Source organism: Aedes aegypti, chromosome 3 (genome assembly GCF_002204515.2).
Source record: "Aedes aegypti strain LVP_AGWG chromosome 3, AaegL5.0 Primary Assembly, whole genome shotgun sequence".
In the NCBI taxonomy this organism is placed as follows: Eukaryota; Metazoa; Arthropoda; class Insecta; order Diptera; family Culicidae; genus Aedes; species Aedes aegypti.
In genome coordinates this window covers 276,254,484-276,271,706 of record NC_035109.1, presented here as the reverse complement: position 1 = coordinate 276,271,706, position 17,223 = coordinate 276,254,484, and the positions used below count along the sequence as shown (strand labels likewise).

Below are 17,223 nucleotides of genomic sequence, written 5' to 3'. Positions count from 1 at the left end.
GTGATGCTAGCATATTTCGGACACGCTCCTAATTTTGCTCACTGCACTCGCGCGAAATATGGGTACTTTACGGTACACATCCTTTGCATGTGCGATAAATGTTACCCCAAACTACCAAATTTAACGTGTTATTAAAAATGCTAAAACTTTCAAAAATTTTTACTTCGCGAGTTTTAGATGCCAGATATGAAAAAAATGCAAATACACAAAACAACTGATCATTGTTACCCCGGATTACAATACCGCCATTATTATAAAGTAATGTGTCCCACTACTTGTTCGAATGGACTCAGTCGCGTCAATACTTCATGAAATACATTGCCAACGCCAATTTGGCAGTTATATTTGCGAATAAAGCAGTTGCAAAGAAAGGGTTAAACAAATTTAATATCATAAAGCTCTCAATCTAATTAACCCCTCTACCGGCAGTTTCATTTTTGATCGCAAAAAAATATTGAAATCGCTATAACTTATTTGTTCCTTGACTTTTTGGCACCATTTTTTCACAAGTTCTTATAAAACTCTTCTTGTTTAAAAATCCGTGTCGATATTAAACATTGGTGATATTGTTTTGAAGATATTCCAAGGTCCCTTGGAGGACCGACATTCTCCATATAAAATGTCTTTGGCGGCCATTTTGTTTTACGTCAATTTATCAAAAAAATAAGATGTGGGCTATACAATGGCAGGTTATAAGAAGTTACTCTGGACAAATAATACAATTCGGTTAAGTATTCTTGGAGAAATTTGAAAATTACGATATGAGGATGAAGTTTTAAAGATAGCATGGTACAAGAAACATAAATGCTCATTAGTCAAATACGGTTGCACCAAATTGCTTCATTTTTTCACAAAATACTCTTATCAATATATTGTGCCAACGAGTGAATATCCAAATACAATAAAAAATCTGTAGCTTGAGATATTTACGAGAGTAATGGCTACGCGTCGGTCCTCCAAGAAATTTTGGGATATCTTCGGATCCAGATGACCAATGATCAATATCGACACAGATTCTAAAACTAGAAGAGTTTTTGAAGAACTTATAAATTGAAAAACAAAAAAGCTATCGCGATTTGAATATTTTGTTGTGGTAAAAAATGAAGCTGCCGGTAGAGGGATTAATGACGTTTCTCAAGCTCAGCCTATGTACCGTATCAATATGTTGCTGTCAAAGGTGCCGAGATTGACGAGCAGCGCGCTTCAGTGAATTTTGTATGGTTATCTCCAAGTTGAAGATTTGTTGTGTTTAAAAAAATACTATGCCTAATCCTTTGCATTTAGTTCAAACTTTTACGAATGCCAACAATTCTGAGATCAATGACCTACTGTCATACATTACAGTTGGACAAACAAACCTACAGCTCTGTATAATTTTTAATTTCTTCTAAATTTCTCATATTCACTTCGCAGAATTACGACACTTCACATTCAACATTCAAAAAATGGGGCTTGTAATGAAGCAATTTGTAGCTGCTCCCTAAAGAAACGCGTTTCAACCGTGCACCATATAAATAATTTCTCGATTACAATAATTTCCCTAAAAATGTGTTAATTATCAGTCTATTGGTAAACTTAAACACTAATACAATTCTGTCTTTATTTTATCATACGGAGTCGTACAATACAGATATGCGACTATTGCATTATGACAGTTATGTTTCAGTAAACATTTAATTTACTAAGACATTGATTTGCAAATTCATTTAGAACATCGTCTAATTTTGTGCAGCGATCTATTGTGATTCGTATACAATTTATGGCACAAACATTATATACTATTTATTCTGCACAAAATTAAACTTTGAATAGCTAAACAGTGTTGCAACAAATCCCAGTGCGATAAACCATCGCTTCCACCCCACATAATGATTGATACACAATAACTAAAAGAATGTAGGTACTATTGTCATCACGCGCGATAGCAACTGCTTTGCGCTCAGATACCTCAATGTCATCGAAGCGCACCAAAAGCGGTACGCAAACGCAAACAAGACAATAATGGTTGTACTAGACAAATGAAAGACAAATAAGGCACAGTACCTGCTTGGGACCGCCGAGCTCGGGGGCATCGCTTGTTGAGGCGGTGGTGCATAGTGCCCTGCCGGGGGTACACCGTGTGGGGGCATAGTGGCTGCTCCGACCACTCCCGGTGGTACGCCATGGCCGTGATGTGTCGGATCATGGTGATGGTACTCATTCGGTACTCCCGGTCCCATTGGGTGGCCGTATTGATCGTGCTGGGGTGCCTGCACCGGTGGCCCTTGCGGGTGACCACGATCATAGCCCCGGGGGAAGTGAGACTGATAGCCACTGTCACGGCTGCTGCCACGACCACGTGGACCACCTCTGTAGTTACCTCCGCGGCCGCGGTAGCTGCTGGACAAAAGATATAACAATTAAGCACAACAATATTCGACATCCTTTAATTCTAGAAGTTCTAAAAAAACTAAGAACATGTATTTCGGATATTCTATTTGTGTAATTGACTTCGCATACCTAATAGATATTTCGAACAGTTCTCTCACATGAGGGCGATATGGGACCTAATCACTAAAGACCGACGTACAAAAGGCCCAATATGTTTAGACATTCTAATAAAAGGGGAGCTTATATGTAACTATCACAAAAGGCCGAAGACATTCTAGCCTACCACAAATGGCCGAATTGGAGAAGAGAAGTCCGAATCACAAAAGGCCGAATTAGAGTTCAATTTACAAACCTATAAAATAAGGCTTGATTATTATCCACGCCTATTTAAATACGATCATATTAGTAAAAAGCCGCATTGGGGATAGATAAATGGTGGCGGCAGAAGGCCGCTGAAGTCTCCGATATCCGAAGGATGTGCATAACATCGATTGGGTGTCATACAAACAGCGAATCTAAACATTTGCCCGGCATAACGCAAACAGAGGAAGTTTTTCTTTTTTGCGTTTGCCCGGTATAATTTCAAGATTATTTTGCAGCGTTTGGTGGGGCAATAAGAGTGCAAGCCAATCCGAAGCCGATTATAGGAGGGGTAATGCACTAGCACAAAGCTAAAATAAGAAGATTGATCTTGTACGTTCATTATTTCAACAGATTAGTGCCTTTGAAATCGTGAGTAGGGGCACAAGCCGGCCATTGTACCTGCCATGTTTGATTTCCGAGATGTGTCACCTTAATTGCAAGTGACTTGTACTATAAAATATTATCTTCCATGTTACGTCGATAATTAATGTAAACACAGATAACAGATGTCTATGCTAGAACAAAAATCGTCTGGAAATCTGTGTAAAGATTCAAATTTCAATACGTTGAAATCACTAGCGCCGCCACACAGCGTATTGCGTCAATCAGTGGTGAATATAAGTATCTTGAAGTATTTCATATTCACCACTCACATCGTCATGGGAACTTAGCATAACAGCGCCACCACAGTGTTGCTACTTGTATTGCCATATAAAATTACCGTTTATTGTCTTACACAGCTTTGTAATCGGACTTGAACATCTGTTATCTGTGATGTTAACGTCAGCTTGAAAATTATTTTAGGAACTTTTTGGAAAACCATATTTTTCTACGTAGTCACCAACCATATGGGGCAGTATGAGCCACCCCATTCAATCGAATGATTTTTATTTAAAACAGTATAGAGAAGAGTTAGTGGTGAAGAATACATTATTAGAAAGGAAATTATATTAGGTTTGCTTAAAATTATTGATTCTGGTGGGATTATCACAGAAGGCCGAATCACAAAAGGCCGAATACATTCTAGCCTACCACAAAAGGCCGAATGCACAGAAGGCCGAATCACAAAAGGCCGAATGCACAGAAGGCCGAATCACAAAAGGCCGAATCACAAAAGGCCGAATCACAAAAGGCCGAATCACATAAGGCCGAATCACATAAGGCCGAATCGCAAAAAGCCAAATTAGGCCGAATTAAAGTTACAAACCTAAAGAATAAGGATATGAAAAGAACAAGTCCATGCTTCCTTAAATGCAGTCATGTCAGTAAATAGTACAAAACTTACATGCGGCCAAGCCGCATTGAGGATTGAGGAACTGATGCGCCGAAGTCTCCGATATCCGAAGGTTGTGTATGTTCATCTATTCGGTGTCATGCAAATAGCAAATCCAGGCGTTTGCCCGGTATAATGTAAACAGAGGATGTATTTCCATTTTTAGGTCCGACGAGCGACAGCGAGTTCGCACAGCAAGCGTTTGCCCGGTATAAGGCCAACATAGTCTTTTACGCAACAAGCAGGAGAATGATTGCTGAGATAGGGTATAGCAAGTGTTTAAGTGATCATAAGAATACTAAGTTTACTAAGAATACTTTTCATCGTACAGTGCCCGTTCGATTTTGACTCGGTTTGAATTTGGCAACACGGAAATCCATGTACACAAAAATGAATCATGGTCAGTCACAAGTCCTGTCAATTTCAATGTTTCTGTGGGCTTTCTTAAGGCTTACCATATTCAAAATAGGTTAAGTTAATTCGTGATCATTATTACGGTGATACAAGTTTTAATAAAAACAACCATTAAATTTAGGAACAGTTCAATTTAGGCAACATGAAAATTTTTGGCATGTTGCCAAAATCGAACAGGCACTGTATACCCTTCCAGTTTTCGCGAGGTTTTTACACTTATGTTGTACAAAATACAACAGCACGACTACTTAAGCTTCAATAGAATTTCAGCTAAGAATAGACCAGCTAACACACCCAAAAAACACTAACCATACACTCTGATTCAGCTAGTAATGTTACTTGTGCATCTTGTCCCGCTTACCCTACTGTAAAATGTTCATAATATTATAGAAAAATGTGCTGAATGTTTGTGGCTTTCACTAAGATTTATTTTAAAATTTCGGCCTTCCGTGATTCGACCTTTTGTGATTCGGCCTTTTGTATGTTTCGGCCTTTTGTGCTTTCGGCCTTTTGTGATTCGGCCTTATGTGATTCGGCCTTATGTGATTCGGCCTTTTGTGATTCGGCCTTTTGTGGTAGACCCATTCTGGCGGCTCATTTTTTAAAGATACATAATGCATAGTGAACAGACCATGTTATACTCATACTAAATTGCGATACTTGGTTCAACGTATTTTCTAACAAAGTGTTCCACTTGTAATGGTGCATAAAGATGACTATGCAGTAAAAAAAAAATAATCTGGTATATTTAGGCAATGCATTTTTATGTTCAAAACATCGTTTGTTTTGCTTAAATCTAGTTGGCTCATTTTGCCCCTCCCCTTCATCTTGAATACAGTCCCTCCCCTTCATCTGTAATACAGTCGACTCTCCACATCTCGATGTTCTACAACTCGATATCTCTCCCTATGTCGATGATTTCATAAGTCCCTTCAGTCTGCATACATTTTCACTCTCCATATCTCGATATCCTCCGTATCTCGATATCTCCATATCTCGATGCGTTTCTGTTGATTTTTTGTTCTCGATTTTCTCTCCGTATGTCGATATGACCAATATCGAAGGTTACTAGACCAAAGTTTTGGGATTCAAAACAAATTAGGAGCGCAAGATGACGTCTGTTTGTGTATTACTTTCTTGGCAACAGAGTGTTTTTCAATCTAGTATTCATCAAAAATTTGTTCTTTGTCTCGATCTCTCCCTATATCGATGGTCCCTTCGATATCGAGATGTGGAGAGGTGACTGTATATTGTTTTTCAATAATTGTGTTTACCAACAATTCTAATTTCGCTCACAAACTGTTCATTATGATCAGAAGTTTCAATGGATTGGTAAAATTTACCATAATTATAAATATAATTGTAATATAGGCTTAATTAAAAACTGCCAAAATTATAAGCTTTTCGTGACAAAGGACAATTTTTGTACATTTTTGTAAATATCTTGAGTGTTAAAACAAATATTCTTACGGTTTTTATTGTGGTAGCTGTATGAAGCAATCCTTAGGAGATCATAATGACACTAGACATTAAATTGAGGTCAAAACCGGGGTGGCTCATATTGCCCCATTGCCCCTAATTGCTTTAAAACCTACGAACAATTTTAAAAAGGAAAAGGAATTCAAAGTAGGTACCAATAATTCAAAGTAATTCAAAGTTCCAGATAAATGCTTTGAAAATTAAACGATTTTGATCGTTGGAAGAACAGTTTTAAATTATTCATTAAGAAGAGCCTATATTTTTAACCAGTCCCTCTATCTACAGACAGGTTTTCATAAGCGTGATTTTTTTATGTTTAGAACCAAAACAATTATAATGCAGCGGCTGTATCAGTTCAATATGGATGTAGTTGCATGATAGATATTGAATTTTTAATAAATGTTTTGTATTTTTGAGAAAAAGCATATACCGCAATAATAGGACAATGGAAATAGCTTTTTGCATATTATTGCGGTATCTGTAAATCACATTTTAAATGTAAATGCTGGAAACATAAATTATATTATTAGGATACTATCTTGTGACATAATTTTGTGCCATTCATTCATTTATTTAGTCAAACAACAGATTTCTTTTTATCTCTACCCTGTAGTTGCTCTTATTTACAAATATATTGCAAATAAACACAATGTTTTACCGAAAAATCACGTAAACTGATTAAAAATCGGAACACATGCCAAAAATGCGTTAAAAAATTAAGATACAAGATGATCGCAAGGAAGCAATCTATTAAAATTGCATTGGATTGGTGAAAACTAGTGAAACATATTTTAAAAGCAAATTATGGTTATATTTGAGTCAAAAAAATAATTTAATCTATAGAGACTAGTGGTATCAGATAGAAGAACCTTGTCTATTTATATTAACATTGTCCAGCTACGACGGAAGAGGAGACGATACCGACAGAAAAACATTCGATTCAGTTGATTTGTTTTCGAATCGTGACATAAAGTAATTAATAAGTTTTCTTTATAGATATGTCCAAAGTCACACAAACTAACAATACCGGGAAGTGTCATTAACATGTAAGGAGCATAATTTCAATGCTAGAACATTATGGGACATTGACTGTATACTGAATGAAATAATATCTATGATTTTTGGTATATCGCAATAATAGGGCAGCACTACCGCAATAATAGGACGAAATACCGCAATAATAGGACAAAGGAAGAGCTTCAGATTTATGTTAAAGAAATGTATGTTTGATTCCAAAATTTATTTTTTTACTTTACTATACTCTTATAAGGATAGTTTTAACAGTTCACATTGCAAAATAGTACAATATTTGAGTTTTGGACACTAAAATACTAAAATTTCAAGACCGTGCTTAAGTCCTCCATAATAGGACGGATACCCTAATTTGATATTGATATGGTATTTTCAACACATGGAAATAACAACTACCGAACTACCGAAAAGCTAAACATTGCATATACTTTGCAATTGGATTAAATGGACAAATTGATGTAAAGTTTTGCGAAAAAGTTATACGTCTTCTCAGTGAGAATAAGAGTCAGGAGATAAGAGTTTAATTCTTACCAAGTATTACCATCAGAGCACATATTTATCTAAGATCTGAGACTCCTTTTTTGAGAATTCCTCGTGACCTTACGACAAGTATTACTACTAGTATTGTGTATGTGTTTTTTTATGATCTTTCCTAGCAATTATTCCAGGTATGTTATGATCTAACTCCGGAAATTTCTAAAGGACTACATTTTAGCAATTATTTTCCAATGAATTTCTCCACGAACATTTTTTCTCCAAGAATTTCGTTTAGGATATCTCAAGAATTCAATCTGGATTGACCCAAGGAGTACCACAGAAAAGGATTTTTTTCCTAAGATTATTTCAGAAATCTTCTAAATTCCTCCAACATATCATTGAGATTTTTTTAAAGAAAGTCCTGACTCTTCCAAGATTGTATCCAGTGATTCATACATCGATTTCCCTGGGATATGCTAAAAGATTTCTGATCTTCTATAATTCAATCAACAGCTTCTTCAGAAACGCCTCCAGAAATTTCTAGGGATTTCCTATGATTTGAACCTAAGATTTCTCTGTAGATACTTTCAGCAATTGCTCCAGAGATTTCTTCTAAGATCTCTACAGAAATTTCTACACTGATTCTATAAGATTTTCTAAAGTAAGTTTCAAAAGTTTATATTTAAAGTATACTTCCAGGAGTGGCCAGGGAAATACCAAGAAATTTTGTTCAGAAATATAAATCCGTAGTGAATTTCTGAAGAAAATCATAAGGCAACTTCTGGTTAAACCAGTGTAAGTTTTATAGTCATCATTCTTGAACAAGGATCTTTGAAAGAACTCCTGGACTTTTGACGAAGTTTTAGTAGATTTCATAGATAAAATCCTTCAATATGTCATAGATAAAATGACAAGATATTTGCGCACGAATGATCGGAGTAACTTTTGGAAAAAAAAAAATGTGTAATATTAACTGGTGGGGCCTTCCTTAGCCGAGTGGTTAGAGTCCGCGGCTACAAAGCAAAGCCATGCTGAAGGTGTCTGGGTTCGAATCCCGGTTGGTCCAGGATCTTTTCGTAATTGGAAATTTCCTTGAATTCCCTGGGCAGAGTATAATCGTACCTGCCACACGATACACGAATGCGAAAATGGCAACTTTGGCAAAGAAAGCTCTCAGTTAATCAATGTGGAAGTGCTCTTTGAATACTACGCTGAGAAGCAGGCTCTGTCCCAGTCAGGACGTAAATGCCACGGAGAAGAAGAAGAATATTAACTGGTGTCAAAACTTTAATAAACTTGGAAAAACTGCAGGAGTAATACTTGAATGAAATGCTGGGTAAAATCCTATAAAAAAAATAATAAATTTGTCAGAAGAACCCCTCAGGGAATTTTGGATTCCTGGGAGGAAACGTGGATGAACACTTGCAGAAATTCACATGAACAGGTGGAGGTCCTGGAATTCTTGGGAAAACCCTTGGAGAAGATTCAAATATGACGTTCATCGTTTTTCGGGATATCTGGGCTTTTTGTGCGTAGTACATGTCATACCTGGCCTACCCACTTCCCGCGCCACTGGTCATTACTGCACTGTCTAGTCGAAATGGTTTTGAATAAATTGTCATTTAACCCTCTCTTTTCCATGGTAGCACAAGTGATCCACCGATTTTCGACGAACGCTAGCTAAACCGAATTGGTACGATAAACAAAATTAGGCTGTTACGTGCATCACAGGAACATAATATTACTCATTGAAAGATGGATAACATAATGACATCTCGCTTTTTACCGAAAATGCAAGTGGTTTTGGATGATCGTCCAAAGTTTATTTGCAAATGGTCTTATCCACCGGTGTACTAAATTCACTCGGTTCAAGAATTCTGACACTTGGACCACAGACATACGTCACACTCTCAGCAATGGCCATCGACCACCTTTTTAACGGTGGATTCAAATAAATGGTAGGTGATTAATCCGCCCCCGCAGCGCTCGCATAATTTTTGTTTGTTTTTGACGTTTGCACACTACCGCCATCTGTTTGTCCATCGGCCAAAGACAGTGATTTTAGCATTGGGCGTACATGTCCTCGCGACAATGATTTTGATCGTGAGTTGTTCTAAGTGTTACGTCCATAAACCACGCAGTCTCATTTTTTTGGATTTCCAAATCCTTTCTTCCACCCTTATGGTAATTTTTCCATAAACTAATCATAATAAATATATGAATCGGCCTGTTAGGCAAGATAACCCTCTGCAGCCCCTAAAATTATTGCTACTTATTATTACGCGATTCATTCACGACTCCTAACTGTTCCAAATAATTTGATAAAACAACCAATGCAACTATCATAACAAGTTTCATAAAACAGAATAAACTCAGAAAAGTACACGGGAAAAATTTCTGTGGTAAAAATTACTATTTTAGCTGACTACGCCCATTCTTGAAACTACCATGGAATTTCAGACCAATTTACCATGTTTACGGCACATCCCACCACATTACTGGTGCATTTGTCAGAAATAATTTACAACAATCTGATTTCGACAACAGACATGGTAAAATCAAGCGCATTTCTAGTCTGCTGAAAATTGCCGGTGCGAGCGCTTAAGTTAACCCCCTAAAATGGTAGTTTTTACCGCACAATTTTTTTTGTGTGTATTGAAAAAATAAAATATTTATTTATCACGTACCTTTGATAATGAGAGTTGTATCCGGGTGATCTTTCTCTGTTGTCACGATACTCGCCACGATGTTCATCGCGACGTTCCTCTCGTCTGTCCTTGCCGTGTTTACCGTGTCTGAAATAAAAATGACAAATGTTACAGCTTTGTCCTTTGTCAAATAATCCCAATCTCCCATTACCTTCTGTCGTCGAACGACTTCGATCGGCTTTTCGAACGACGCTCTCGGTAGGGGCTCCTCGAACGCCTTTTCGGAGACTTTCCACGCTTTGTTGCGGGTGATCTACAATTAGATCTTAAAATTAGCCACGTTTATTGCATTGTACAATGGATATTTTTGCTTCGCTATCAATCACCTCGAATAAGATCTGGATCCGCTGGAGCTGTACGAACTGGAACGATTCCTACGCCTTCCGTTGCGATCGCGCTCCCGATCGCGATCACGATCACGTTCTCGATCCCGATCTCTTTCACGTTCACGATCACGATCCTGTTCGCGTTCCCGTTTGTCGCCGTGTTTTTCCTCGGGCGTTCGACGTCTATCCGGAGAACGGCCACTTCGTGGTGATCGTCGCCGTTCACGTTCCGTTGATCTTCCCCGGCGATTGCTACTGCCACTGTTGTCGAATGAGCGGGACCGTCGATTTCGATCCACGTGAGGCGAACGATGTCGATTGGCATGTTTGGCTTCCTGCTCTTTGCGGCGTTCCTTTTCCCTCATGATACGGTTGAATGCCTCCAATGGATCATCAATCACGCTGTGTATCAGTAAATTTAAATAAGGATGTGATTATACAAACATATTTTTGCTTAGAAATACACTGCGGAACTTTTTTTTTGTTTCGGGCATAAAAATAACGCTATTGACCTTAGGGTTACTGAATCCTTCCTGCCGTTTAAGAAATATCATAGCACGTCTATTTTTTGAAAATATTAGCTGTTGAAAATGCATTATTTAACGATTTCAATTACCTTGCATACACGTTTTACAGCGTGTGGGCTACCCCGTTTGGCAAAAAGTCATTTGGCATAAATTCGTTTAGCATAAAAGTTATTTGGCTAAATGGACATTTGGCATAAAACACAAGAAAATAAGAAAAATAAATAGAGCTACTTAAAAGAACAGCTTATGTTCAAAAGAAGGTACAATCATCGATGGCAATGTTAGCAGTAAGAATGTCAACACTGTACGTAGGACAGACGGGAAAACTATCAATGAAAATGTTAATTCTCACAAAGCAAACCACTAGTTTAACAACGTAATTAAAAAGAACGACCTATGATCGAAAGAAGGGAAAATCACCTATGAAAATGTTAACAATTATAATGCCATAGCAGCATTGTCAGATTATCAATGGTGCGCACAAACCACCAAATTGCGGAAATAAGAAAGGTAGTATCCTCAAACACATTTTCTCAACTCCGTTTTCAATGATTATGCCAAACGTCCATTATGCCTAATGACTTTTCTGCCAAACGACCGTTATGCCAAATTACTGTATGCCAAATTACGTTTTCCCACAGCTTGTATGGCGATTTAAGCAAAATTTGCCACCTAATTGAAATTGTATGTGTTCATAGTTATTTCCGACGAATATGTAACATTTTTTGCAATTACTGTTGTTTTTCATCACGTCAAGAAACGGCACTTTCTTTCACTTAATTATAAGATGTCGTGATAATCATTACGCAACTGGTTTTAATTGAGAGCTTGAGCAATAAAGCGGTTCAAAATTATAGAAATGTTTGAATATCTAATGTCCTATATCTGGCGATGAAATTAGTGTTCAGTGAAATTTTCATAGTTTTCGGGGGTGTTTGAAGGTGGCCCAATTTTGAAAAATGATCCAAACACGTTAGTAACAGAATGTAAGCACATGTTATCTCATAATGAAAGCTCATTCTTCAAACCTTCTAGAAGGAAGTTGCTGAAGGAACAAATCCTTTATGAGCTTATTCTTTTATTTTTATTTTTTCATTTTCTAAGAAGTTTGAAGGGCAAAAATCCCATATGGAGCTGAATAATAGCAAAAAATCATGGATAGCTCTTCTCGTATTCTTATTCATCAATATATAATATGTAAAATATGAATTAAAGTACGTCGACACTGGGAGTGTCCAACCAATCATCGTTTTTTGAATAAATCTCGAAAACTAATTCAAACAGACTCAAGTCAGAAAAGTTTACAAACTTAATTTATCAATCCTACTTGTTTCGCAGGCGAAATTCTACATGTTCCACTCTAAACCAACTCAATTTTTTACTTTTAGAACGTTTAATTTCAGGATTTACAAAACGACGAAAGTAAAAAATGTTAAACAGGGGATTTATTTTGAAATAGTTTTAGAAGCCAGGTTGTGATTATTCATAATTAACAATCTCAAAACCGCATGAAAGCTATTTACGTCGATTTGAAAAAGTAGTCGAGAAATATGTAAATGCAATATTCATACCGTTTTCACGATAAAGATGTGTGTAAACATATTTCACTCATTGGAAATAGAAGCATGAAATGTTTGCCGGCTGCTTGGGCACGTCAGGAGTTAATCATCAATATTAACCTCCTTTTCCCGAGCAGCCTAGATAGCCGCGTAGTGTCGGTAGCGGTTGTTTCAACTGGCTAAGAATTAACAATACGGACTGCCTGTTCCGGTGGTAAAAGTCCACCTCACAGGTGACCCCTAATTTACGGTGTGATGCGTACCGTGCCTAGGAATGAATGGTTAGGGGGGTTTAAATAAAACCTAACCGCTAACGGAGCCTGTGGGGTACCAGGGCGCCCTCCACAGTATTGAGTCCTTCCTGTACTACCCGGAGCAATGGTGCAGGTGACCTTGTGTTTCTCCGAGATAATCGGCTGCCCTTCTTCAGTCTCTATCCTGAGGCTAAATAAGGGTGGGATTATGAATATGTTCACATTTAATTTAAATTATCACCTATATGGATTCGCATTATGCGTTTTACACAGTGTATTCTGTGCTCTTTCGCCTTTGGCGACTTTAAATAGATACCGATCTGGTTTTTTCGTTGCTGGTCTTTTTCGTGCTGAGATTGCAAAAAGCTTAATCCTGCCTAGTTTGGGTAGTGGCTACGGTAGCTCAGATCAATCTTCAGCATAAAAGAACAGCTACGATGAATCTTTGCAGACTCATGCAAAATGGTGCAGCCCAAGTGGCGCTAGTTCAAGAACCCTACTTTCGTAGAGGGAACTTCTATCTAGGTAACCTTGTGGACCCAGTTTTTGCTACTTTCAGCAAACTTGAAATGGCAAACTCGCGCTCCATGCCCCGCGCATGCGTGCTCGTTAATAAAGCAATCGTTGCTACACTCATTTCTGAGTTAACTACCAGGGATGTATGTGCTGTGAGATGTTTCTGTTGGTGACCTCAACAGGAAATACGTCTATTGTTCGGTATATTTACCACATGATGAACCATCCCCAACGGATGATTTCAAACGAGTTGTCGTACACTGCGTAACAAAAGGCCTTCCGCTGATTGTGGGCAGTGATGCCAATGCTCATCTCATCATCTGGGGCAGCTCAGATATTAATTTGAGAGGCTCCAGTCTGATGGAATACTTAAGTAGTACAGACCTTGGATTACTTAACATAGGCAATCGCCCAACCTTCATGGTTTCTAATAGAGAAGAAGTGTTAGACATAACTGCTCGAATAGAATCAGTCACGAGTTGACGAATTGGCATGTATCAGATGAGGAATCATTATCTGATCATCGCTACATCTTCTTTGAACATTCAAATGTAACTGCGCAGACTTTGCGTTTTAGGAATCCCCGGTCAACAAACTGGGAACTCTATATTGAATTGGTTGCGACCAAATTTCATGGATATTATCCGTCCATTGAAAATCCAAGTGATCTGGATGATGCCGATGATACTACAACATCCTACATAATGGAAGCTTTTGAAGAAGCATGTCCTCTGCGGTCTGTAAAGACTACAAGAGGGACCCCATGGTGGAATTCCGATCTGATTAGACTCAGGAAACAATGTAGAAGGAGTTGGAACAGACGCCGTTCAGCTGGATCAGAGTCGTTCAAGTCGGCTCGCCAAGCTTACAAGAAGGCTCTTCGTTCTGCTGAACGATCCGGCTGGAAAAACCTTTGTACAAATGTTTCCAGTTTGAGTGAAGTCAGTCGGCTGAACAAAATCCTTGCAAAATCTAAGGATTTCCAAGTGAACGAAATTCGCTTACCTAATGGTGACTTTACTTCTTCCGATGAAGAAGTTTTAGAATGTTTATTCAATACACACTTCCCCGGATGTATCGTAACTACTGAATCGATTCAATGGGCACTTAATAGTTTTGCTCCTTTCAAATCTCCAGGTGCGGATGGGATTTATCCTGTTCTGCTCCAAAAGGGATTTGAGTTTATCAAACATGTTTTGAAAAAACTACTTGTAAGCAGTTTTGCTACCGGGTACATTCCCAGATCCTGGCGTGATATTACTGTAAAGTTTATCCCGAAAGGAGGACGTGCGTCGTATGAAGAAGCGAAGAGTTTTAGACCAATCAGTCTGACCTCTTTTCTTCTGAAATGTCTGGAACGCATTATCGATCATCACATCCGTGATGTTTATTTGGCAAACATGCCTCTTCATGTGAATCAACATGCTTACCAATCTGGAAAGTCCACTGTGACTCTTTTACACAAAGTTGTATACGATATCGAAAAAGCATTCGCTCAGAAACAATCCTGCTTGGGTGTTTTCTTGGATATTGAGGGTGCCTTTGATAACGTGTCTTTCGATGCCATATTGGAAGCCGCACGAAACCATGGGCTACCTACAATGATTACCAATTGGATTCATCAAATGCTCAAAAACCGACATCTCTTCTCGACATTGCGTCAAGCAGCGATTCGAAAATTGAGTGTCTGCGGATGCCCCCAAGGGGGAGTCTTCTCACCACTTTTGTGGAATCTCGTAGCAGATACGCTATTGAGGCAACTCAATAATTGCGGTTTTCCAACATATGGATTTGCCGACGACTATCTAGCTCTGATAGTTGGTATGTGCATAAGCACCTTATTCGACCTGATGCAAAGTGCTCTTCAGGTAGTCGAGAGTTGGTGTCGCCAATATGGCCTTTCGGTTAATCCGAATAAAACATCTATTGTTCTTTTTACGGAAAGACGAAACCGCGATGGAATTCGACCTTTAAGTCTTTTTGGCACTGAGATTAATGTGACTGATCAAGTAAAGTATGTCGGAGTCATTCTAGATTCCAAACTTTCATGGACACCTCACATTGATTTCAGAGTCAAAAAAGCTTGCATGGCCTTCGGTCAATGCCGGCGAACCTTTGGTAAAACTTGGGGCTTCAAACCCAAATATATCAAATGGATTTACACAACAGTTGTTCGACCAATATTGGCATATGGATGTCTTGTGTGGTGGCAAAAGGGCGAAGTGAGAACAATCCAATCAAAATTGGGCCATCTCCAAAGGATGTGCTTGATGGCGATGTCTGGTGCGTTCTCTACAACTCCCACAGCAGCGCTTGAGGCCATTTTCGACGTTGCGCCACTACACATATATCTTAAACAAGAATCACTTTCTTGTTCTTACCGTTTATGGGTACTGGATCTACTGGAGAAAAATCCAGTAAATCGTAGATCTACTCACACTTCGTTGTTTCCACTTTTGGTGAATTGGGACAAAATTGTCCTTGCTCCAAGTGATCTCACAATTGCTTGTCACTTTCCTTACAGGACATTTACCACACAATTCCCTTCACGGGAAGAGTGGACGTCTGGCTATTTGGAAAGAAGTATATCAAACAATATAGTATGTTACACTGATGGCTCCCTTCTTGAAGGTAGAACTGGTGCAGGAGTATATTCTCGTGAGCTAAGGCTGAATCAGTTTTACTCACTTGGTAGAAACTGCACCGTTTTTCAGGCGGAAATATTTGCTCTTATGTGTGGAGTGCAATCAGCACTTCAACAGCGCGTAATGGGTAAAGTCATATACTTCTGTTCAGATAGTCAGGCTGCTATGAAGCTCTTGCTTCGGCCAACTCAAGGTCGAAGCTTGTTATCGCATGTCGAACTCAAATTGAGGAACTGAATTCAGTCAACTCTGTAAACCTTGTATGGGTACCTGGCCATTCTTCCATCGCTGAAAATGAATTGGCTGATGAGCTAGCTCGCGATGGAGCATCGCATGACTTCATTGGCCCTGAGCCGGCTATTCCAATTTCGAAGTGCTGGGTGAAGCTTAAGATAAACTCTTGGGCGGCAACTCAGCACAAGCAATATTGGAATAGTTTGGAGTCATGTCGTCAAACAAAATTGTATATTACTGAGCCATCTCCAAGGGTGGCGAAGTATTTAACAAATCTGTCAAAGCAGAATTGCAGTCTCTTGGTCAGAGCGTTGACAGGCCACTGCCGACTCAACTATCACATGGCAAATATTCAGCGTGCTGACTCATTTGTGTGTGATAGTTGTGACTCCTGATACCTGATGTAAAATGTGAATTATAGTACGTCGACACTGGGAGTGTCCAACCAATCATCGTTTTTTGAATAATTCTCGAAAACTCATTCAAACAGACTCAAGTCAGAAAAGTTTACAAACTTAATTTATCGATCCTACTTGTTTCGCAGACGAAATTCTACATGTTCCGCTCTAAACCAACTCGATTTTTTACTTTTAGAACGTTTAATTTCAGGATTTACAAAACGACGAAAGTAAAAAATGTTAAACAGGGGATTTATTTTGAAATAGTTTTAGAAGCCAGGTTGTGATTATTCATAATTAACAATCTCAAAACCGTATGAAAGCTATTTACGTCGATTTGAAAAAGTAGTCGAGAAATATGTAAATGCAATATTCATACCGTTTTCACGATAAAGATGTGTGTAAACATATTTCACTCATTGGAAATAGAAGCATGAAATGAGCTCACCAATTCTCGATTACTTTTTCAAATCGACGTAAGTAACTTTCATGCGGTTTTGAGAATATTAATTAAGAAGAATCACAGCTGTTTTAAAATTAATCAACTTTTTAACATTTTTTTTGCCGTGTACATCGCTTAAACTTTGCATACAATCAGCACTCGTTCAAAAACTAGGCAGTTTCTATTATTTCCCACAAAAATAATAT

At 38.3% G+C, this 17,223-nt stretch overlaps 1 protein-coding gene across 11 annotated transcripts in view; it reads right to left on the bottom strand.

The window, feature by feature from the left end:
• LOC5575771 (E3 ubiquitin-protein ligase RBBP6) overlaps positions 1–17,223 on the bottom strand; it is a 79,688-nt gene that overhangs the window by 40,227 nt on the left and 22,238 nt on the right. For 6 of the 11 annotated variants that reach the window (XM_021849114.1, XM_021849113.1, XM_021849104.1 and 3 more), the window contains 4 exons: positions 10,443–10,844; positions 10,268–10,381; positions 10,096–10,203; positions 2,044–2,379 (listed from right to left, as the gene is read on the bottom strand). In XM_021849114.1, coding sequence (XP_021704806.1) covers positions 2,044–2,379; positions 10,096–10,203; positions 10,268–10,381; positions 10,443–10,844 — 960 coding nt within the window. The remainder of the gene's footprint in view (positions 1–2,043; positions 2,380–10,095; positions 10,204–10,267; positions 10,382–10,442; positions 10,845–17,223) is intronic. The other 5 variants (XM_021849107.1, XM_021849110.1, XM_021849109.1 and 2 more) reach the window with 3 other exon arrangements.